Source organism: Ictidomys tridecemlineatus, chromosome 15 (assembly GCF_052094955.1).
Source record: "Ictidomys tridecemlineatus isolate mIctTri1 chromosome 15, mIctTri1.hap1, whole genome shotgun sequence".
Classification (NCBI taxonomy): Eukaryota; Metazoa; Chordata; class Mammalia; order Rodentia; family Sciuridae; genus Ictidomys; species Ictidomys tridecemlineatus.
In genome coordinates, this window is record NC_135491.1 from 7923443 (window position 1) to 7942872 (window position 19430).

The following is a 19430-nucleotide window of genomic DNA, read 5'->3' on the forward strand; positions in this document are numbered from 1 at the left end:
ATGACACAGAGCTTCCATGGATCTTTGATGTGGTAGATTTGAAGATTCTCTCATCTCAGTCCCTAAATCCTGACACCATGCAACCCACTCCCACATGTTAATCAGGAGGAAAGGGAGGACTGGACCCTGGAGTCAGTGACAGTCCACCCCTCTGTCTGCTGACTCTGAAGCAGGTTCTTATCCTTTAGAGTCAAGGGTCTTCCATCCACAGATCCACAAAGTCCTTCCAGGCCATTATTTTACAGTGTATCTATTGATTTCATTATTGAAAACTCTTCAAAACACATATAAACAACAAAAAAGGCTTTCTTCAGGCCCCACACATTCCTCAGTGGGTTATTTTGCAGCACTTGCTATGGGGTCTCAGCCATGAACTCATGCTCAGATCTTGATTCTTTGGTTCCCTGAATGAGTCCAAAATTGCTCAATGCAAAGAAACTTTGATCACCAGTCACTATTTTGTTTAATCACCCAGTTAATTTGACAAGAAGAAAAGTTAATAATTCTTTTGACTTTACTTCAAAGTCCAGTCTCCCAGTACCTCCCCCAACATCCAATGGTGGCCACAGCAGGAACCCCTGCACCTCGCACAGAGAGCTCATCACCATGACAGATGGCTACTTGTGGTTTGAAGGGATAGGTTTCCCTGTGGTTGGTTTTAGTTCTGAAGTTTTGAAAGAAGCAGGTGCTCAGTTTGTGATAAAGGATGAAGACACAGTATTGGTGACCTACCCCAAATCAGGTAAGGAAACAGGACAGGGACCATCATGGGAAAGGCGGTGGCTGCGTTCCTCTCTTGCTCAGCAGATGGATGGCCTTACCTCTCCATGCCAGGGACCCCTGCTTTGGGGAAGAAGGGGCAGTGCCCCAGGCCACTTGCATCCAGACTAGGACAGAGTGACTAAGTGCTCAGCAGGGTCATTTGAGGTATGAGAGGGAGATATAGGAGTGAATTATAAGCAGATTTGGGCATTTGTGTGGTGGCACAGGAGAAAGGTGTGGAAGAGGGTGACCTGGGAAGACCTACTGGTGAAATACCAGCTCAACAGGAATGAAAAGTCGGAATGGAGGTCATGTGGTGGAGGGGTACTGTAGAGCAGGAGTCTCAGCATGGACAGAGCCTGGGAATCAGAAAGAGCCTGGAAAATTCAAGGGACTGAAAGGACAGGTGGCATGCACCTACAGGAGAGGGGCTGGGGGCAGGAGCACTGCAAACTGGGCGAGGACTGGGGCCAGTGGCCTTTGAAGTGACACAAGGTTGGAAAGTCAAGGGAAGTTGGGACATATTAGAAGGATCTCAGCCAAGAGCCAAGAATTGGAAGCATCCAAAAATCCACTGGTAGTTTAGTGCTTAAACAAAACATGGGGAGTTGATACAATGGGGTAAGATTCAGCCTTAACCAGGACGACAGGCTGACTCCTCCTACAATATAGGTCAATACTGGGCCTCATGCTAAGTGCAGTCTGATGGGCACAAAGGACAAATAGTACAGGAATCCATGGGGCAAAGTGTAGTCAAGTTCACAGAAACAGAGAGCCCCATGGTGGGTTCCAGGGCCTGAAAGATGGAATTAGTAGGGAAATGTTATTAAGGAGCAGAGAGTTTCAGTTTTTCAAGACAAAAAGCTTCTGGACATCGGCTGAGCAACAGCAGGAGCATGCTGAACACTGCTCAGCACCACCCCATGGCATGCTTAAAATGGGCAGATGGTAAAGTGCATGTTATGTATTTTATCAAAAGTTTTGTTCACAAGCCAGATGAATTGAGTGACCATCACTTTTCCTCTTTTATCTAGGAACTAACTGGTTGATTGAAATTCTCTGCCTGATTCACTCCAATGGTGATACCAACTGGATTCGATCTGTGCCCATCTGGGACCGCTCACCCTGGATAGAGACAGATGTGGGTTACAAACTTTTAAATGAGAGAGAAGGCCCACGGCTCATGTCCTCTCACCTCCCCTTCCATCTCTTCCCTAAGTCTTTATTCACTTCCAAGGCCAAGGTCAGTGCCAGATGTACAACCTTTCTACAATTCAGAATGTCTTCCCAGTACCTGTCTACCACCAGTGCCCACCACCTGAGGGCAATACTCCCTAGACTTACAGCCACAGATTACTTTTGCTTATTCCTGAATTTTCTATAATGCATGCATGCTGTCTGGATGTCATACATGTGAGATTTGTTGATGGTCTTGAGTGTGAGAATGCTGTATGTGCTATGAATCTGAATATTCCATAATTTATTAATCCAGTGTGCTCTTAGTGATCAATGTGGGAAAGCACACACACCCCTCCACACTTACCATTTAAAATTTTCCAGCAGCTTCCCAGGAAGAGTAGACAAGTATCCCAGAAAGAAGAGACAAGGTCTTCCTCCTCTACTCCTGGCATATGACCATGTAATAGGAACTTTATGATGTGTATTTGGTGAATGAATGCTGTAACTAATTTATTAAAGGAACCCATCAAGTTTAATAAAGATTAAGGAAGAACTTCCCAGGGAAAGATCAAGATCAAGGTGGGAAATGACTGACTGAGACTGATTTTTCATTTTCTCATTTTCCCTAATTTAAGGTGATCTATATCATGAGAAATCCCAAAGATGTTCTTGTGTCAGGTTATTATCATTGGACTATGACAAAACTATGTAAGAAACCAGAGTCACTGGAACAGTATTTTCAATGGTTCATCCAAGGAAACGGTGAGTGTTCTTCACATATAGGTCTCTGTCCTCTACTCTGCTGGTCTTTCTCTTGTTTTTTGATATATCTATTTTCTGTGTATTTTCCACATATGAGAGAAAGCAGACAACCCTTGACTCTGTGAGTCTGGCTTGTTTCAATCAGCATGCTGGTCTCCAGTTCCATCCATTTTCCTGTAAATGACATAATTTAGTTCTTCTTTATGACTGAGTGATATCCATTATGTGTATGAACCACATTCTCTGTATCCATTCATCAGTGGACACCAAGGCTGGTCCCAGAGCTCAGCTGCTGGGAGCTGAACTGCTATCCACCTGGGGGCATGTGTTGCTATAGTGTGCTGACTTTGTTTTGATGGATCCAAGAAGCTCTATGATTAGGGCACATGCTGGCTCCATTCCTAGTCTTTTGAGGAAACTTTAGACTGATTTCCATGGTGTTGTACTAATCTCCAATCCCAATAGTGTGTAAGTGCTCCTTTTCACTCAATCCCTCCCAGTGTTTATTACTACTTGTGTTCTTGAAGATTTCCATTGCAACTGGAGTGAGACATGATCTCCGTGTAGTTTCTATTTGTTTTTCTCTGGGTGTTAAAAACGTGGATATTATTTTTATAAAATTGTTGGCCATTTTATTTCTTCTTTTGAGAAATGATTGTGATTGGCCCATTTCTTGATTCGATATTTGATTTTTGGTGTTAAGATTTTGTTTCTTATCCAAATCAATAAATGGGCTACAAAACTGAACAGGAACTTCTCAGTGGAAGATATACAAACAATGAAGAAATACAAAAAAAAGTTCAACATCTCCAGTAACAGAGAAATGCAAATTAAACTACTCTAAGATTCCATCTCACTCTAGTCATAATGTCAATTTTCAAAAATACAAGCAACAAGAAGTGTGGTAGGATGTGGTAAGGGGAAAAGGCACACTCATACATTGCTGGTGGCAGTGCAGATTGGTGCAACCACTCTGGAAAGCAGTATGGAGATCCCTTAGAAGTCTTGGAATGGAACCACATTTGACCCAGCTATTCCACTCCTTGGTCTTTACCCAGAGGACTTAAAATCAGCAGACAATAGTGACACAGCCACATCAGTATTTATATCAGCTCAATTCACAATAGCTAGACTTGGAAACAACCTAGATGCCCTTCAATAGATGAATGGATAAAGAAGCTGTGGCACTTATACACAATGGACTATTACTCAGCATTAAGAGAGAATAAAATCATAGCATTTGCAGGTAAATGGATGGAGGTTTAGAATATCATGCTATGCAAGAGAGCCAATCCTAAAAAAACAAAGGCTAAATGTTCTCTGTGATAAGTGGACCCTGAACCAAAAGGGACAAGGGCAGTGGTGAAGGAAAGAATAGAGGAACTTTGATTGGGCAAAGTGGAGGAAGAGATATGGGAGCAGGAAAGACGGTGGAATGAGATGGACATCATTCCCCTAATTCCATGTGGGAGTGCAGATGTGGTGGGACTCTACATGATGCACAACCTGGGAAATGAAATGTTGGGCTCCATTTGTGTACAATGAATCAAAATGCATTCTACTGTATGTATAACTAAGTAGAAGAAATAAATACTAGTAATAATAATAACATTATTTTTGAGTTCTTTTATGCTCTGGATGTTAATCTTCTGTCAGAAAATTAGCTGGAAAGGTTTTGCTCCCTTCTGTGAGCCCTCTCTCTCTGTCTCTCTCCTCACCGTGTGGAAGCTTTTCAACTTGAGCCTTTCCATTTATCAACTCTTGGTTTTCTTTCCTGAACACTAGGAGTCTTATAGAAGTAACACTTGCACCTACAGGTTGGAGGATAGGCACTATGATTTCCACTAGTAGTTACAGTGTTTATGGACTAATTCCTGATTTTTGATTCACTTGGAATTGATTTTTATGCAGGATTTGGCTTCATTCTTTTGCCTGTAGATGTTCAGTTTTCCAAGCAGAATTTATTAAGTAGGCTTTGTTTTCTCCAACATTTGCTTTTGGTGTCTTTCTTAAGGGTCATTTGACTCTATCTGTGTGGGTCTGTCTCTGAGTGTTCATTCTAATCTACTGATCTCCGTGAATGTTTTGATATTAGCACACTTTTTTGTTACTATACCTCTTCTGTATGACTTGAGACTGGATACACTTTAAAACATGATAGCTTCATCATTATTATTATTATTCTATGGCAATGGGGATTAGACCCAGGGCTCTGCAGGTGCTAGTCAAGTGCTCTATGACTGAGCCACATCCCCAGCCCCTTTTCATATTTTATCTAGAGAGAGGGCCTCCCTAAGTTGCTGAGGCTGGCTTTGAACTCTCTCAATCCTCCTGCCTCAGCCTCCCAAGTATCTGGGATATAGGCATGCATCATCACATTCCTCTACCTGGGTATTTGTTGATACCTTTGTGAATGGAATTGCTTTTTTAAATTCTTCCTCAGCAGATCCATTCTCGAGTTGAAGAAAAGTGCTTCTTTATTTGCATGTTGATATTGTATGTTGCTATTTTCCTCAATTGATCAGTTCTAGGAGTTTTTGGGGAAAGGTTCTTGGGTGTTCACAGCAGAGCCTCCTATCACCTGCAAAGAGTGATCAAGCGGCTTCTTTCTTTCCCACTGGTGAGGTTTTGATTCCCTTGTCTGCCAACATCTCTGGCTTGAGTCTCTAGAGCTCTATTGAAAGGCAGTGGTGAAAGTGGACATCCTTGTCTTGTTCCTGATGTTAGGAGAGATGCTTCCCATTTTTCCCTGATTTGCATGATGTTGACTTGGGGTTTGTCACACACAGCCCTCATGATGCTCTGCCAAGTTCCTCTGTGAAGGCAAATTCTATTGGTGTGGTGAACCTTTATGGATTTGCCTGTGTTGACCAACCTTACATCCCTGGATTGAAATCAGCATCTCATGATGTACAGTCTTAAAGTGTGAACACAACATGTTCTGAGTATAATCTTAATGCTGAATAGGATTTGCTGAAGTTTTAATGAACTATTCTGTATCTGTGTTCAGCAGGAATATTGGTCTGTTGTTTTCTTACTTGATCTGTGTTTCCCAGTTGGGTAACAGTATGCGACTAGTTTCATAGAATGTATTCAGGAAAGATCCCCCTCTCTATTTCATTACCTAGTTTGAGCAGCATTGATCAATAATATGTGAATCAAGCTGTCAATGTGTGTAGAGTGATATGGATGGTACAGCCCTGTTTTGGCAGTGTGTCACCTGCACCCCTGTGCCTTCCCCACAGTGCCCTATGGATCATGGTTTGAGCACATTCGTGGCTGGATGTCCATGAGAGACAGGGAGAACGTCCTGCTGCTGAGTTATGAAGAGCTGCAGAAGGTGAGTCCCCTCTCATAGTTGGCGCCTACAGCACCCCAACATCCTCACTCTCCCCAAAGTCCCTGGTCCTATGTGTCTCCCCTTCATGTTCCCTGTGAAAGCATAGGCTGTGGAGGTCACTGAGAGGAGATGAGTCTTTGGCCTCCACTTCCCTGCTTCTGTGAGACCCTCCCCAAGCTCCAAGCTCTTTCTTCATATCTTCCAAACTTATATCATCTGGCAACATCTAAAGGGCCCTCCCACAAACTCTTGATCCTCCTGTCTCAGCCTCCCGAGTATCTGGGAAACAGGCAGGCACCATCAGACTCCTTGACCAGAGTGCCATGACTTATGCCACCCACTAGGGCTGCCAGGGTCTCTGCCTGCAGGACCTCCTCTGTTCCCAGAAACCTAGTCATAAGACGGGGTGGGGCAGAAAGCACTAATCCCAGAGGTAGGTCCACCTTTCTGGCTTCCCCCTTGACTGACAAAGTGACATGAATGTGAGGTGCCACTTTGGGTGACTATTCTGAGGGGTCAGGGGCTGGAGTAACAGGCAGGGCCTGTGGATGAGCTCAGCCCTGGTGGTTGGGGGCAGGTTACAGCTGGGAACAGCAATGACTTCCAGTGATCTGAGGCACAGGGTGGGACTGTGGAGAAGAGTAACTAAGTATATATTTCAAAATAGCAAATGACAGGATTTTGAATGTTCCCAACTAAATAAATACTGTCATCTGAGTTTGCAGATGTGCCACTTACACCGATTGAATCATCACACAATGAGCAGGTACTTAGCCTAACGCTATTTTTCTGCTCATGCAGAGAAAACTGCCCATGAACTGCACAGAGATGCACAGGGCTCTGAGGGAAGCTCACAGGTCCAGATGGAACAGAAAGCTTTAAAATATTTAGAAGCTTTTTCAGAAGTGGTCAAAAATGAACAAAAAGTAAAGGAGTGAACAGACCTTAGAAAACACTTCTCCTGTGGGTGTGTCTTGGGCACAGAGAAGGTGGCACAGGCACATGCATCTGTTTCCCCTGGAGAAGGGACCCTGGTCACCTTCCTGCATCTGCTTCCTGTTCTGCTGTGTCCTCAGCATGAGGTCAGTCCTCAGGGAGGAGCCTTGGTGCCACCTTCAGCTACCTCAGCAGCAAGCTGCACACTCCCTGTGATTCTCCTCTCCAACCAACAACATGTTCTTACATCATTGCCACCGTGGGGTCTTCTTGTCACTCAGTGACTGGGGTTCCTGAAAACATCACTATAATAAAGGACTATGGTGCTGACAGAGGTCTAGGTCTCCAAGGAAATCCTCTCTTCTCATAATGACCTGTTCCCTTGCTGTGATCTCCCAGGAAAACCCATCGATAACCATGGGGTCAAGTTAAGGAGATATTGTAAAGCCCCCTGTGGTATTAAGTGTCAGTCAAGGGACGCAGGGTCACTTGGGGTGAGGATTAGACTTTGGGCACTTTGTCTCCCTGCCTTATCTTAAAACCTCGGGTGTCTCCTTGGAAACCCCAGCCCCTGCCTTTGAGGTGTCCTGACTCAGTCTCCTGGGAAGCCCCTGTGATCTTCAGGTCACCACATACCTCACGCTCTCTGCTGGCCCTGTCTCTGTCTCCCTCCTCTGGCGTCCCCAGGCTTCTCCCATCCTGATGTCATTCCCCTCCTCTTCCTCCCCACAGCCCTCCTAACACCCCTTCCCATCCTCCAGGTCCTGCTCTCCTGCCCGTTCATAGCTTCCCTCTTCATGTTCACATGTAGGACCCAAGAAGCACCATAGAGAGCATCTGTCAGTTCCTGGGAAAGAAGTTGAGTCCAGAAGAACTGGACTCAGTCCTCAAGAACAGCTCCTTCCAAGTCATGAAACTGAACAAGATGTCCAACTTTGAAATGGTGCCTGAAACTTTCATTACTAAGCCTTTCTTAATTACAAGAAAAGGTAAATGCCCTGGTTTCAGAATGAGTTAGACTACGTGGGCATCTTGTGTTTGCCCCTGGCACTAAGAATGCAGGTGTTGGGACATTTCAACTTGAATCCTTCATGGCCCAGAGCCTCTCGTTTCCTTCAGGAAAGCTGTGTTCATGGGACTGGGGTGGGCTGCAGGTACCTGGAGAAGGTTGACTCAGTCTTGGGGAGGAAGGGGTTCTGGAGATGGTGGTGTCTGGGCCACTCCACTGGTGACTACCACAGAGCAGTGCCCTAAGGAGAGAGATACACAAAGAAAGACACGATTGGAGAGAGTAGAGAGGAGGGCATTTGCTATGAGACATTGTAAAGCCTCCTTCCTGTGAGTAAAAATGAATCGTGTCTCCACCCTTGGGTTCAGGCCTATTGAAAATGTCTACTCCACATAGTGGCAGGACCTGTTTTGCAAAGTTCCTCCAGTTCACATGGATCTGAAATGGTGACCCATGGAATCAATATACTAAGTGCTTCAAGGGATATTCAGGAGGTCAGGATTCCTGTCACACAGTGAGCCTGGAGCACAGAGCCATAAAACAGAGTTCGGGAAGGGACTTGGGGAGAAGCCCAGGCCTAGCAGAAGAAATCAGTAAAGATTTTTCTACTAATGAAGATAACTATGAGTCCTGTGTGGTATTATTACAGCCATGACATATGACATAGGCTGCTACTTTATATTCATCTGAGTGTATGGTTTACATGCATATCTTTCATTGGGTTAGCTATTTTTATATTTTTAGTAATTAATTAGATCACTCTGCTATGTGAAAATTAATTCATATGACAAATAATGCTGTAATCATGTAAGTAAAGTGTAAGAATTATGTTCATATCTTTAGCATTCATTCCACTACCACCACTCTGTCACTGGGTAAACCCTCCAGGTTATTTTTAAAATCCTTCTCTGTAAAGCAGGGTATTATGCTAGTCTATTTATCACACTTTATCAGTCCTTTCAAAAATTTTTTATTAAGCATATACGATGTAATTCCTTTAAGCAGTAATTCGTTGACAATTTGTGAAAATACTTTCATACCTTAATATGTTAGAAATGCATATCTTATGCACATTCAAAAAGGAAGTACACAGAACATCTCATGTTTGATCATTGCTATGAAGTAAACGAGGATGGAGATGTAGGGTTCTGAGCTGAGAGCCCCACTGAGTCACTGCACTGGAGTAAACATATGAGTGAGGCCAATGGACAGAGGTCAAGGTGTCTGCTGGGACAGCACTCTGGGGTAAGGAGCAGGAAAGGTAAACGCCACGAGGAGGGGGCAGCCTGGCCTGTCTGAAGCTGAATCAGAAGATTGTGTCATGGAGCCGAGAGAGCAAATGGGATGTTTCAGGGATGGAGTCACAACCAATCCTACACCTAGACCTCAAAGCACCAGGGAACTTGGCTGAAGGAGACTGGATGTCCTGGGAGACTCTGAGCCCCAAGGGACTGGACCCAGTGGGTTAGGCAAGGGTCAACATGGGTTCCTTGTGCAGAAGAACTGATCACAGGGATTGGCCAAAGCAGAGAGACTAGGTGAGACATGATCTCCTCACCCAGGTCAGAAATTTTATTAGCTTGAGCCAACGTGCTCAAAAAAACAATTGGTCAGAATTAGGTACAGTCCAGATGTTCAGTTTATAGTCAGGACACTGCTTCTACATTCTGTGCAGGATGGTTTAGGAGAGAAGGGCAGTCAGGACACACTTTTCTGACAGGTAGAAGGGGAAATGCACATCATGCCCAGGCAGGAGAAGGCCTCACCAATGACTCAGGGGTCTCTCTGCTGTCTTGACAGAGCAGGGAGGAGGTCACCATTTTAAGACCTATCCCTATATCTGATCTGTGTCTACTTCATGTTTTCCAGGCATCTGTGGGGACTGGAAGAATCACCTCACAGTGGCCCAAGCTGAAGCCTTTGATAAAGTTTACCAAGAGAAGATGGCAGGTTTCCCCAAAGAGCTGTTTCCATGGGAGTAACATCTAACAGATCCAGGATCTTACATGGACACTGTGATGGTTTTCCTGTCCTGGGAAAGTCTTCCCACAGTTATATGTAAATTAAAATTGAAAGTATGAACAAGGCTCAAAAGAATGAACAAGGCTCATCATCATAGAAATGCCTGTTTGGTGAGGAACAGCTCTGCTTATTCATAGAGCCGGGGGTGGTTTGACAGTTATGATAGTTTAATGGTTTGACAGTTGGCACGGGGTGCTTTCTGATTGGTGGGTAAGGATCATGTGATCCAGCTGGGCTCACCATTGGACAGCTCTTCTGGGCGGGATGGGGAAGTTAGTCTTTGGAGCCAGGGCAACTCCCAACATTCCCCCCTCTTTGTTATTAAATGGGAGCAGGTGCCATCTCATTCCAACTTCTTTCTGCTGAGATCAGGTGTCATGGGCGAATCAGAGAGGAGAGAAGTAAAGAGCCCCCACAGGAGGACATAGAGCACTGGTACAACTTCAGGAACAAGATGATGTCAGTCCATTCAGCATAGGTCTTCACGGGAGGTAGCCAGGAGTTGGTAATTCCGGAGAAGAGGCTGGTTAGAAGCTTGATTAGAAATTTTACCCACCTGAGTCTGAATGAACTTTATGATAAAGGACAGGAACAGGCACAGGGAGTTTTATAGCACAAATCTAATGGGGTCTCTGAGTCTGTAAGCTGCCTCATTGGTACAAGGGGGATTAAATGTTCAGCTTTGAACAGGGGGTTGAGTTTTCAGCCTTGAGTGGGGGCTTGGGTGTTTGGGTTTGAAGCAAACAGGTGATAAAGAACCACACGGAAGGTTTGAGAAGCCAGGTCATCCTGCAGCTAACTTTGTTTGGCATGCCATGCAGACAACTTATTCAGCCTGGTCCTGCACCTAACACCCCCCAATTCCACTCTTCATTCCTAGTCCAATCTAGCTCCCTCCCCTCTCTATTAAGACTCTTATTGACCATAAACTCTCTCCTATCTGGATGTCTCTGAAACCAGCTTGCTTCTCTCTTTACCTGTCTTGAAATGTCACTGTTCCCAGCTTTCTCCAGTCACACCAAGAAAGCATGGACTTTGTAAAATAGGCAGTTTCTCACACACTCTGAACGAAGGTGGCCAGGGACAATGGTGGCCCATTGTTACCAGATTTCCCTTTGAGAGCAGTCAGATCTCTCCAGGTTTTATGTGAAACACCTCAAGTTTAAATGCTGATAATGAAATTCCTATGAAACTGGGAGGGCAAACAAAACACACATATTTTTCCTTAAGCTCAGAAGGTAACGGGTCTTATGATAAGTTGGATATTAGACAGCTTGTGTTTAAAGGCTATGGAGGGGTGCTTTCTTCCCCACAGGTGTGCAAAGAGATTTGCCAGATGATAATCAACATATTGCAAGAGGGTGGATTCGGTGCACTGGGGGTGAAAAGATCCCTGAGGAAAGAGAGTCCAGGTTAATTGTCAAGACTGGTGGTGGGATCTGTCCAGGTAACCACGAAAAGATCTTGTGATTCAGGGGTAAGGGGAATGGAGAAGAAAGCATCCTTTAAATCTATGATCGAGAAGTGGGTGGCGGTGTGGGGGATCTGAGACAGCAGGGTGTATGGGTTGGGAACTAAAGGATATATGGACCTAAAGGAGGTGTTGATGAGACATAGGTCCTGAACTAAGCACTAATATGGGAGTATTGTAAGGGCAATGAGCAGGATGGCGTACCCCTTGCTAAGAAGGTCCTGAATAATTGATTGTAGGCCCAGAAGAACTTTTGTGGACAGAGGGTATTGAGCCTGATTGGGGAAGGTGTTGGAATCTTTGAGATCAATGTTACCTGGTGGGCAGGAAATGGTGGAGGGAGTTTGAGTATCCCATACAATCGGGTCAACCAGGTTCGTAGGTAAGGGGTTCTTTTTAGTGTGGTGTTTCATGTCTTCTGCCAAAAGGGCCAGGAAAGATGAACAGGCCCCAAACTGGGGCCTGATTGATACCAGGAGCCCCAATGTTGATTGTTGTATTGAATTTAGAGAGAATATCTTGGCCGAGCAAACGAACTGGACATTGTGGCATAACTAGGAATGTCTGAGAGAATGGGAAGTTGTCTATGGAACAGAGTAATAGGGGAGTCTTTCTTGGATAAATGGTCTTTCCTCCTACCATGACAATAGGAGAGGTGGACAGCAGTTTTGCCCCTAGAATTCTGTCAGGACTGAGAAGGGAGCCCCAGTGTCAAGGAGAAAGTCAACCTTGCATCCATCCACCTGAATCCACGCCATGGGAGCCTGTGTATTGATCATTACAGATGGGGACAAGGACTCAAGGCTCCATCAATCTTCAATTGCCATGCCCAGAAGGTCCAAGTGTTCCCTGGCCACAGGCCTCCTATGGGATCTAGGACAGTCAGAGCCCCAATGACCTTGTTGTTGACATTTAGGGCATGGGGTACACGGAATGCGTGATGTGAGGCATGCCCTGTCCCAATGTCCCTCCTTGTCACACTTGAAGCAGGCGCCTGGGGGGTTTTGATCTGCAGTAATGGGCAGTGACCCAAGGAAGCACCCTGCAGGGCCTGGGCGAGCATCTGAAATTTATTGTGTTCGGCCTTTTGCTTGCGGCACTTGATTTAAAGGCTACCACAAAGATCTCAGTCTGGGGGGTGGCAGGGCCTTGTTTGAGCTTGTCCACATAGCTCTGCGAGAATAAATATGTCATAAGGACATGACTACCATCTGGGGTTTCAGGATCTAGGTTAGTATACTGCTTAAGGGCTTTTGTAAGTCAATGCAGAAATTCCAATGGGGTATCCTCTCGCTTTTGAATAATCTCTTGTAATTTTTGGAATTTGACAGCCTTACATGTCGCTTTTTTGAGCCCAGCAATAATACATGTGGAGAATCATTTCCTACTAAGTGTGCCAGCTTGAGTATTATAATTCCTGTTGGGAGTCTGATCTGTGGCAGCATGTGGCCCCGGAGGGTGATGGGGACTGACTCAGTGTGTTTCATCCACATGGGCTCTGGCAAGTTCCTCAGGAAGGAGATCATTAGCCAGTAACATCTATATATCATGGTGAGTGAGGATAGAACCCTGTAGGACCCATAGAAACTCTCTTATGTAAGTGGTGGGACTAAAGCTGTCGGATGAGTCGGGCGAGCACCAGGGGGGCTGGACAAAGCCAACAGGGGATGTCGGTAGGGAGGGGGTTCATCTGCTGGATAGGTCAGGCTGAGAACGAAGAAGAGGAAAAAGCGTCAACATAGGGGATCTCCTTTCACTTTTTTGAGCGCTCGCAGAAGTTAAACAGATTTCTGAGTATTGCGAGTGTCTTCCAGAGGGTCCACCATGGCCATGAAGTTCTTGGTGGAGTGCGTTCTTTCCTCCAGTTGGGCATCAGAGGTTTGCTGGATGATCACAGTCAAAGCCCCTGTGTAGCCCGTCTGAAGTTGGATACCCAATAGGGGAACTCACCTACTGAAGAGCCCGTGTTATGTGAGTAGTAGCAGCACTCGAAAGAGTGGAAGAGGACACCAAGCCTTGAGAGAGGGGGCCCTCGAGCAGTGAAGCATTTCCCCTTCCAGGTTTGGGCCCCAATGAAAGAATGAACACAGCTCATCATCGGAGAAAATGCCTGTTTATTGAGGAACAGCTCTGCATATTTATAGAGTCAGGTGGTTTGACAGTTAAAGGGCTGAACAGTTTGACTGTTGGCAAGGGGAGCTTTCTGATTGGTGGGTAAGGATCATGGGAGTCAGCAGGGCTAGTCTGATTGGTGAGTATGGATCGTGAGAGTCAGCAGGGCTCACCATTGTACGGCTCTTCTCAGGGAATAGGGAAGTTAGTCTTTGGAGCTGGGGCAACTCCAACAAAAATAATAAGAATAAAATGTGTATTTGGTGAATGAATGCTGTAACTAATTTATTAAAGGAACCCATCATGTTTAATAAAGATTAAGGAAGAACTGCCTGGGGAAAGATCAAGATCAAGGTGGGAAATGATTGACTGAAACTGATTTTTCATTTTCTCATTTTCCCTAAATTTAAGGTGATACATATCATGAGAAATCCCAAAAATGTTCTTGTGTCAGGTTATTATCATTGGACTATGACAAAACTATGTAAGAAACCAGAGTCACTGGAACAGTATTTTCAATGGTTCACCCAAGGAAACAGTGAGTGTTCTTCACATATAGATCTCTGTCCTGGACTCTGCTGGTCTTTCTCTTGTTTTGTGGTGTACTTATTTTATTCTTCTGCATATGTTCCACATATGAGAGAAAGCAGGCAACCTTGACTCAGTGAGTCTGGCTTTTATCAGTTTGCATGCTGGTCTCCAGTTCTATCCATTTTCCTGCAAATGACATAATTTAGTCCTTCTTTATGACTGAGTAAAATCCATTATGTGTATGAACCACATTCTCTGTATCCATTCATCAGTGGACACCAAGGCTGGTCCCAGAGCCCTGCTGCTGGGAGTTGAACTGCTATCCACCTGGGATACATGTGTTGCTGTAGTGTGCTGACTTTGTATTGATGAATGCCAAGGAGCTCTATGATTAGGGTACATGCTGGCTCCATTCCTAGTCTTTTGAGGAAACTTCAGACTGATTTCCATGGTGTTGTACGGATCTCCTATCCCAATAGTGTGTAAGTGCTCCTTTTCACTCAATTTCTGCCAGGGTTTATTCCTATTTGTGTTCTTGATGATTGCCATTGTAACTGGAGTGAGACACAATCTCCATGTAGTTTCTATTTGCTTTTCTCTGGTTGTTAAAGACATTAAATTTTTTTTTCATAAAATTATTGGCCATTGTATTTCTTCTTTTGAGAAATGATTGTGATTGGCCCATTTCTTGATTTGGTTATTTGGATTTTGGTGTTAAGTTGTTTCGTCTTATCCCAATCATTAAATGGACTAAGGAACTGAACAGACACTTCTCAGAAGAAGGTATACAATCAATCAACAAATACATGAAAAAGTCTTCAACATCTCCAGTAAGTTGAGAAATGCAAATCAAAAGTACCTTAACATTTCATCTCACTCCAATCATAATGTCAATTTTCAAAAATACAAGCAAGAAGAAGTGTGGTAGGATGTGGTAAGGGGAAAAGGCACACTCATACATTGCTGATGGCACTGAAAATTGGTGGAACCACTCTGGAAAGCAGTATGGAGATTCCTTAGAAGTCTTGGAATGGAACCACATTCGACCCAGCTATTCCACTCTTTGGTGTTTATCCAAAGGACTTAAAATCAGCAGACTATAGTGACACTGTCACATCAGTATTTATACCAGCTCAATTCACAATATGTAAACTTGGAAGCAACCTAGATGCCCTTCAATAGATGGATGGATAAAGAAGCTGTGGCACTGATACACAATGGACTATTACTCAGAATTAAGAAAGAATAAAAATTATAGCATTTTCAGGTAAATGGGTGGAGGTTTAGAATATCATGCTATGCAAATAAGGTAATGCTAAAAAAAAACAAACAAAGGCCAAAAGTTCTCTCAGGTAAGTGGAAGTTGAACCAAACGGGGTTGTCAAGGGAAGAATAGATGAACTTTGATTGGGCAAAGTGGGGAAGGAGACATGGGGGCAGGAAAGGCTGTGGAATGAGATGGACATCATTACCCTAAGTCCATGTGTCAGTGCAGATATGGTGCAACTATATATCCTACACACCATGGAAATGAAAAGTTGGAGTCTGTGTACAATGAATCAAAATGTATTTTACTAGACAAAGTCATCCTGCCTTATCTTGAAATCTCAGGTGTCACCTTAGAAACCCCAGCCCCTGCCTTTGGGGTGTCCTGACAAAGCCTTCTGGGAATCTCCTGTGATCTTCAGGTCACCACATACCTCACGCTCTCTTCTGGCCCTGTCTCTGTCTCCCTCCTCTGGCGTCCCCAGGCTTCTCCCATCCTGATGTCATTCCCCTCCTCTTACTCCCCACAGCCCTCCTAACACCCCTTCCCATCCTCCAAGTCCTGCTCTCCTGCCCGTTCATAGCTTCCCTCTTCATGTTCACATGTAGGACCCAAGAAGCACCATAGAGAGCATCTGTCAGTTCCTGGGAAAGAAGTTGAGTCGAGAAGAACTGGACTCAGTCCTCAAGTCTATTCCTCATTCTTTATCAGTCCTTCCAAGTCATGAAACAAAACAAGATTTCCAATTTTGAAATGGTGCCTGAAACTTTCATTACTAAGCCTTTCTTAATTACAAGAAAAGGTAAATGCCCTGGTTTCAGAATGAGTTAGACTACGTGGGCATCTTGTGTTTGCCCCTGGCACTAAGAATGCAGGTGTTGGGACATTTCAACTTGAATCCTTCATGGCCCAGAGCCTCTCGTTTCCTTCAGGAAAGCTGTGTTCATGGGACTGGGGTGGGCTGCAGGTACCTGGAGAAGGTTGACTCAGTCTTGGGGAGGAAGGGGTTCTGGAGATGGTGGTGTCTGGGCCACTCCACTGGTGACTACCACAGAGCAGTGCCCTAAGGAGAGAGATACACAAAGAAAGACACGATTGGAGAGAGTAGAGAGGAGGGCATTTGCTATGAGACATTGTAAGGCCTCCTTCCTGTGAGGAAAGATGAATCATGTCCCCACCCTTGGGTTCAGGCCTATTGAAAATGTCTACTCCAAGCAGTAGCAGGACCTGTTTTGCTTAAATTCCTCCAATTTACATCGATCTGAAATGGTGACCCATGGAATCAATACACTAAATGCTTCAAAAGATTTTCAGGAGGTCAGGATTCCTGCCACACAGTGAGCCTGGAACCCAGAGCCATCAAATAGAGATGGGGATGGGACTCAGGGAAGAGGCCAGGCCGAGCAGAAGAAATCAGTAAAGATTGTTCTACTAATGAAGATAACTATGAGAATGGGAATCCTGTGTTGTATTTGGACAGTCATGACATATGACATATGCTGCTACTTTATATTTATCTGAGTTTAGTGTTTACTAGCCTATCTTACATTGGTTTAACTATTGTTATATTTTTATTAATAATTAGATCGGTCTGCTTTGTGAAAATTAATTTATATGATGCAAATAGTTTAATCACCTAAATAAATGGTAAGAATCATGACCGTATATTTAGCACCCATTCCACCACCACTACTCTGACACTGGGTAAACACTCAAGGGAGATTTAAAAATCCTTGTCTGTGAAGCAGGGTATTATGCTAGTCTATTCCTCATTCTTTATCAGTCCTTTCAAAAAATGTTTATTGAGCATATATGGTGTAATACCTTTAAGTAGTAATTCTTAGGCAATTTGTGAAAATGATTTTGTACCTAAATATGTTAGAAATGCATAACTTATGCACAATCAAAAAGGAAGTACACAGAACATATTATGTTTGATCATTGCTATGAACGAGGATGGAGATGTACAGTTCAGAGCTGAGAGTAAGGAGTAGGAAAGGTAAACACCCTGAGGAGGGGGAAGCCTGGCATGTCTGAAGCTGAATCAGAAGACTGTGTCATGGAGCCGAGAGCAAATGGGCAGTCCCAGGGATGGAGTCAACCAACAAGGACCCTACACCTAGAGCCTCAAGGCACCAGGGAACTTGGCTGAAGGAGACTGGACGTCCTGGGAGACTCTGAGCCACAAGGGACTGGAGCCATTGGATCTGGCAAGGGGTCAACATGGGTTCCTTGTGCAGAAGAACTGATCACAGGGATTGGCCAAAGCAGAGAGACTAGGTGTGACCTGCTCTCATCACCCAGGTCAGACATTTTGTTAGCTTTGGCCAAAGTGCTCAAGAAACAAGTGGTCAGACTTAGTTCCAGTCCAGATGTTCTGATTTTATAGCCAGGATCTCTGCTTGTGGATCCTGTGCAGGATGGTTTGGGAGAGAAGAAAGGTCAGGGTCACTTTCCAGACAGGGAGAAGGGGAAATGCGCATGGTGTCCAGGCAGGGAGAAGGGGAAATGCGCATGGTGTCCAGGCAGGAGAAGGCCTCACCAATGACTCAGAGGTCACTCTGCTGTCTACACAGAGCAGGGAGGAGGTCGCCATCTTAAGACCTCTCCCTAGATCTGATCTGCGTCTACTTCATGTTTTCCAGGCATCTGTGGGGACTGGAAGAATCACCTCACAGTGGCCCAAGCTGAAGCCATTGATAAGTTTTACCAGGAGAAGATGGCGGGTTTCCCCAAAGAGCTGTTCCCATGGGAGTAACCTCTGACAGATCCAGGATCTTCCATGGACACTGTGATGGTTTTCCTGTCCTGGGACTTGTTCAGGACTGAGGGGCTCTTCACATAAAAACAACTTCTAGAGGGAAAGGGGGTGAGGAGGATAGGATAACATAGAGAACCTATGAAATATAATTGAGGAGCAAAAGGAATTCTAGTTGGTTAGAGGAGGAGAATGGAGGGGGAGGGGCATATGGGGAAGGGGAATCAGAAACCGAAGTAGACTTCCATACATGGGTGGGTTTCTCTGCATGAACCCAACTCTTATGTTTAACTAGAAAGCTCTGACAAAATTTAAAACGTGTTTCTTCATTCTGAGCCTGTATTTTCCTTCTCTCATCACTTGCTTGCAAAAATGACTGGAATTTCCCTATTCACTTTGTCACATCTTGCATTAAAAAAAATCATGTTTAATTTTACACAGACAGAAGCCTACCAATGCAAAATGAATATCACCCAGACTTGCTTCTCATTCTTAAAACAAGAAATAAAATGCAGCAACACTTAGGGTTTCTTTTCTTCACGTGCATCTCCAGATTGCGTTATGATGAGGATCTGGAGGAGTGTAATTTTCAGACTAGTTTTATTTTTCATCCCCACAACCAAAAATTGCTCTGTCTGGTACTTTTAAAACTTAAATAAGTGGTGAAAGGAATGATATATTCTGAGCTATCATTTCTACTCAGCATTTAACACATGGTTTTATCTGAGCTGAGGTGTAATGAGTGGTTAGGAATTGACTGAGACTTGGGACACAGTTTCCTGTTCTCCTGTAAGTGACTCTGTGTTTCCCCCTCACCAGTTTTCTCATATTTAAAGCACTATTTTGGAAGAGTGACACAAGAAAAGGTACAAGTTTTCCTAGGATACATTTAGAACTGAACTGGACTGTCCACTCATTGTCCCCTGGTAGGTGTTATGAAAATTTTCTCCATAATCTTGTAATGAAGGTAAAGTCCAAATAAACTCTACTTTTGACTGCTTTTAGTTCACTGTACAATTCACTAAATTTGGAGGTCATGCAGCAGAGGTATGTAGTGTTAGTCTCCCGCAACTTACTCCTCAGTCTATACTCAAAGAACTTTAAATCTACATAAGATAATGGCACAGCCACATCAATGTTCAAGCTCACCTTGACAGAGTCCCTGGATTTTCTATCAAACAAAATGCAATCTAAACACAATAAATGTATTTTATTTATGATTTTTCATGAAAATTTTGTAAATCCCACCACCACCTGTGAACACAAAGCATTGGTAAGGGT

The 19430-nt window shown here is 44.2% G+C and overlaps 1 protein-coding gene across 3 annotated transcripts; it reads left to right on the forward strand.

The window, feature by feature from the left end:
• The first annotated feature begins 529 nt into the window (after positions 1–529).
• Positions 530–18236, forward strand: LOC101968370 (sulfotransferase 2A1-like). Of its 3 annotated transcripts, none has more exons than XR_013430657.1 (6): positions 530–742; positions 1797–2005; positions 2577–2703; positions 5949–6043; positions 16000–16193; positions 18037–18236. XR_013430657.1 is itself a non-coding variant. In XM_078031741.1 (6 exons), exons 1-6 carry the CDS (start codon positions 607–609, stop codon positions 9975–9977), a joined length of 819 nt encoding a protein of 272 aa, XP_077887867.1. In that variant the 5' UTR covers positions 531–606; the 3' UTR covers positions 9978–10073. The 3 variants fall into 3 exon arrangements, 2 of the variants coding, with proteins under 2 accessions (XP_077887867.1, XP_077887866.1); XM_078031741.1 differs by lacking the exons at positions 16000–16193; positions 18037–18236 and adding exons at positions 7791–7922; positions 9858–10073 and having other exon boundaries at positions 531–742; XM_078031740.1 differs by lacking the exons at positions 16000–16193; positions 18037–18236 and adding exons at positions 7791–7968; positions 9858–10073 and having other exon boundaries at positions 533–742.
• The last annotated feature ends 1194 nt before the right edge of the window (positions 18237–19430 follow it).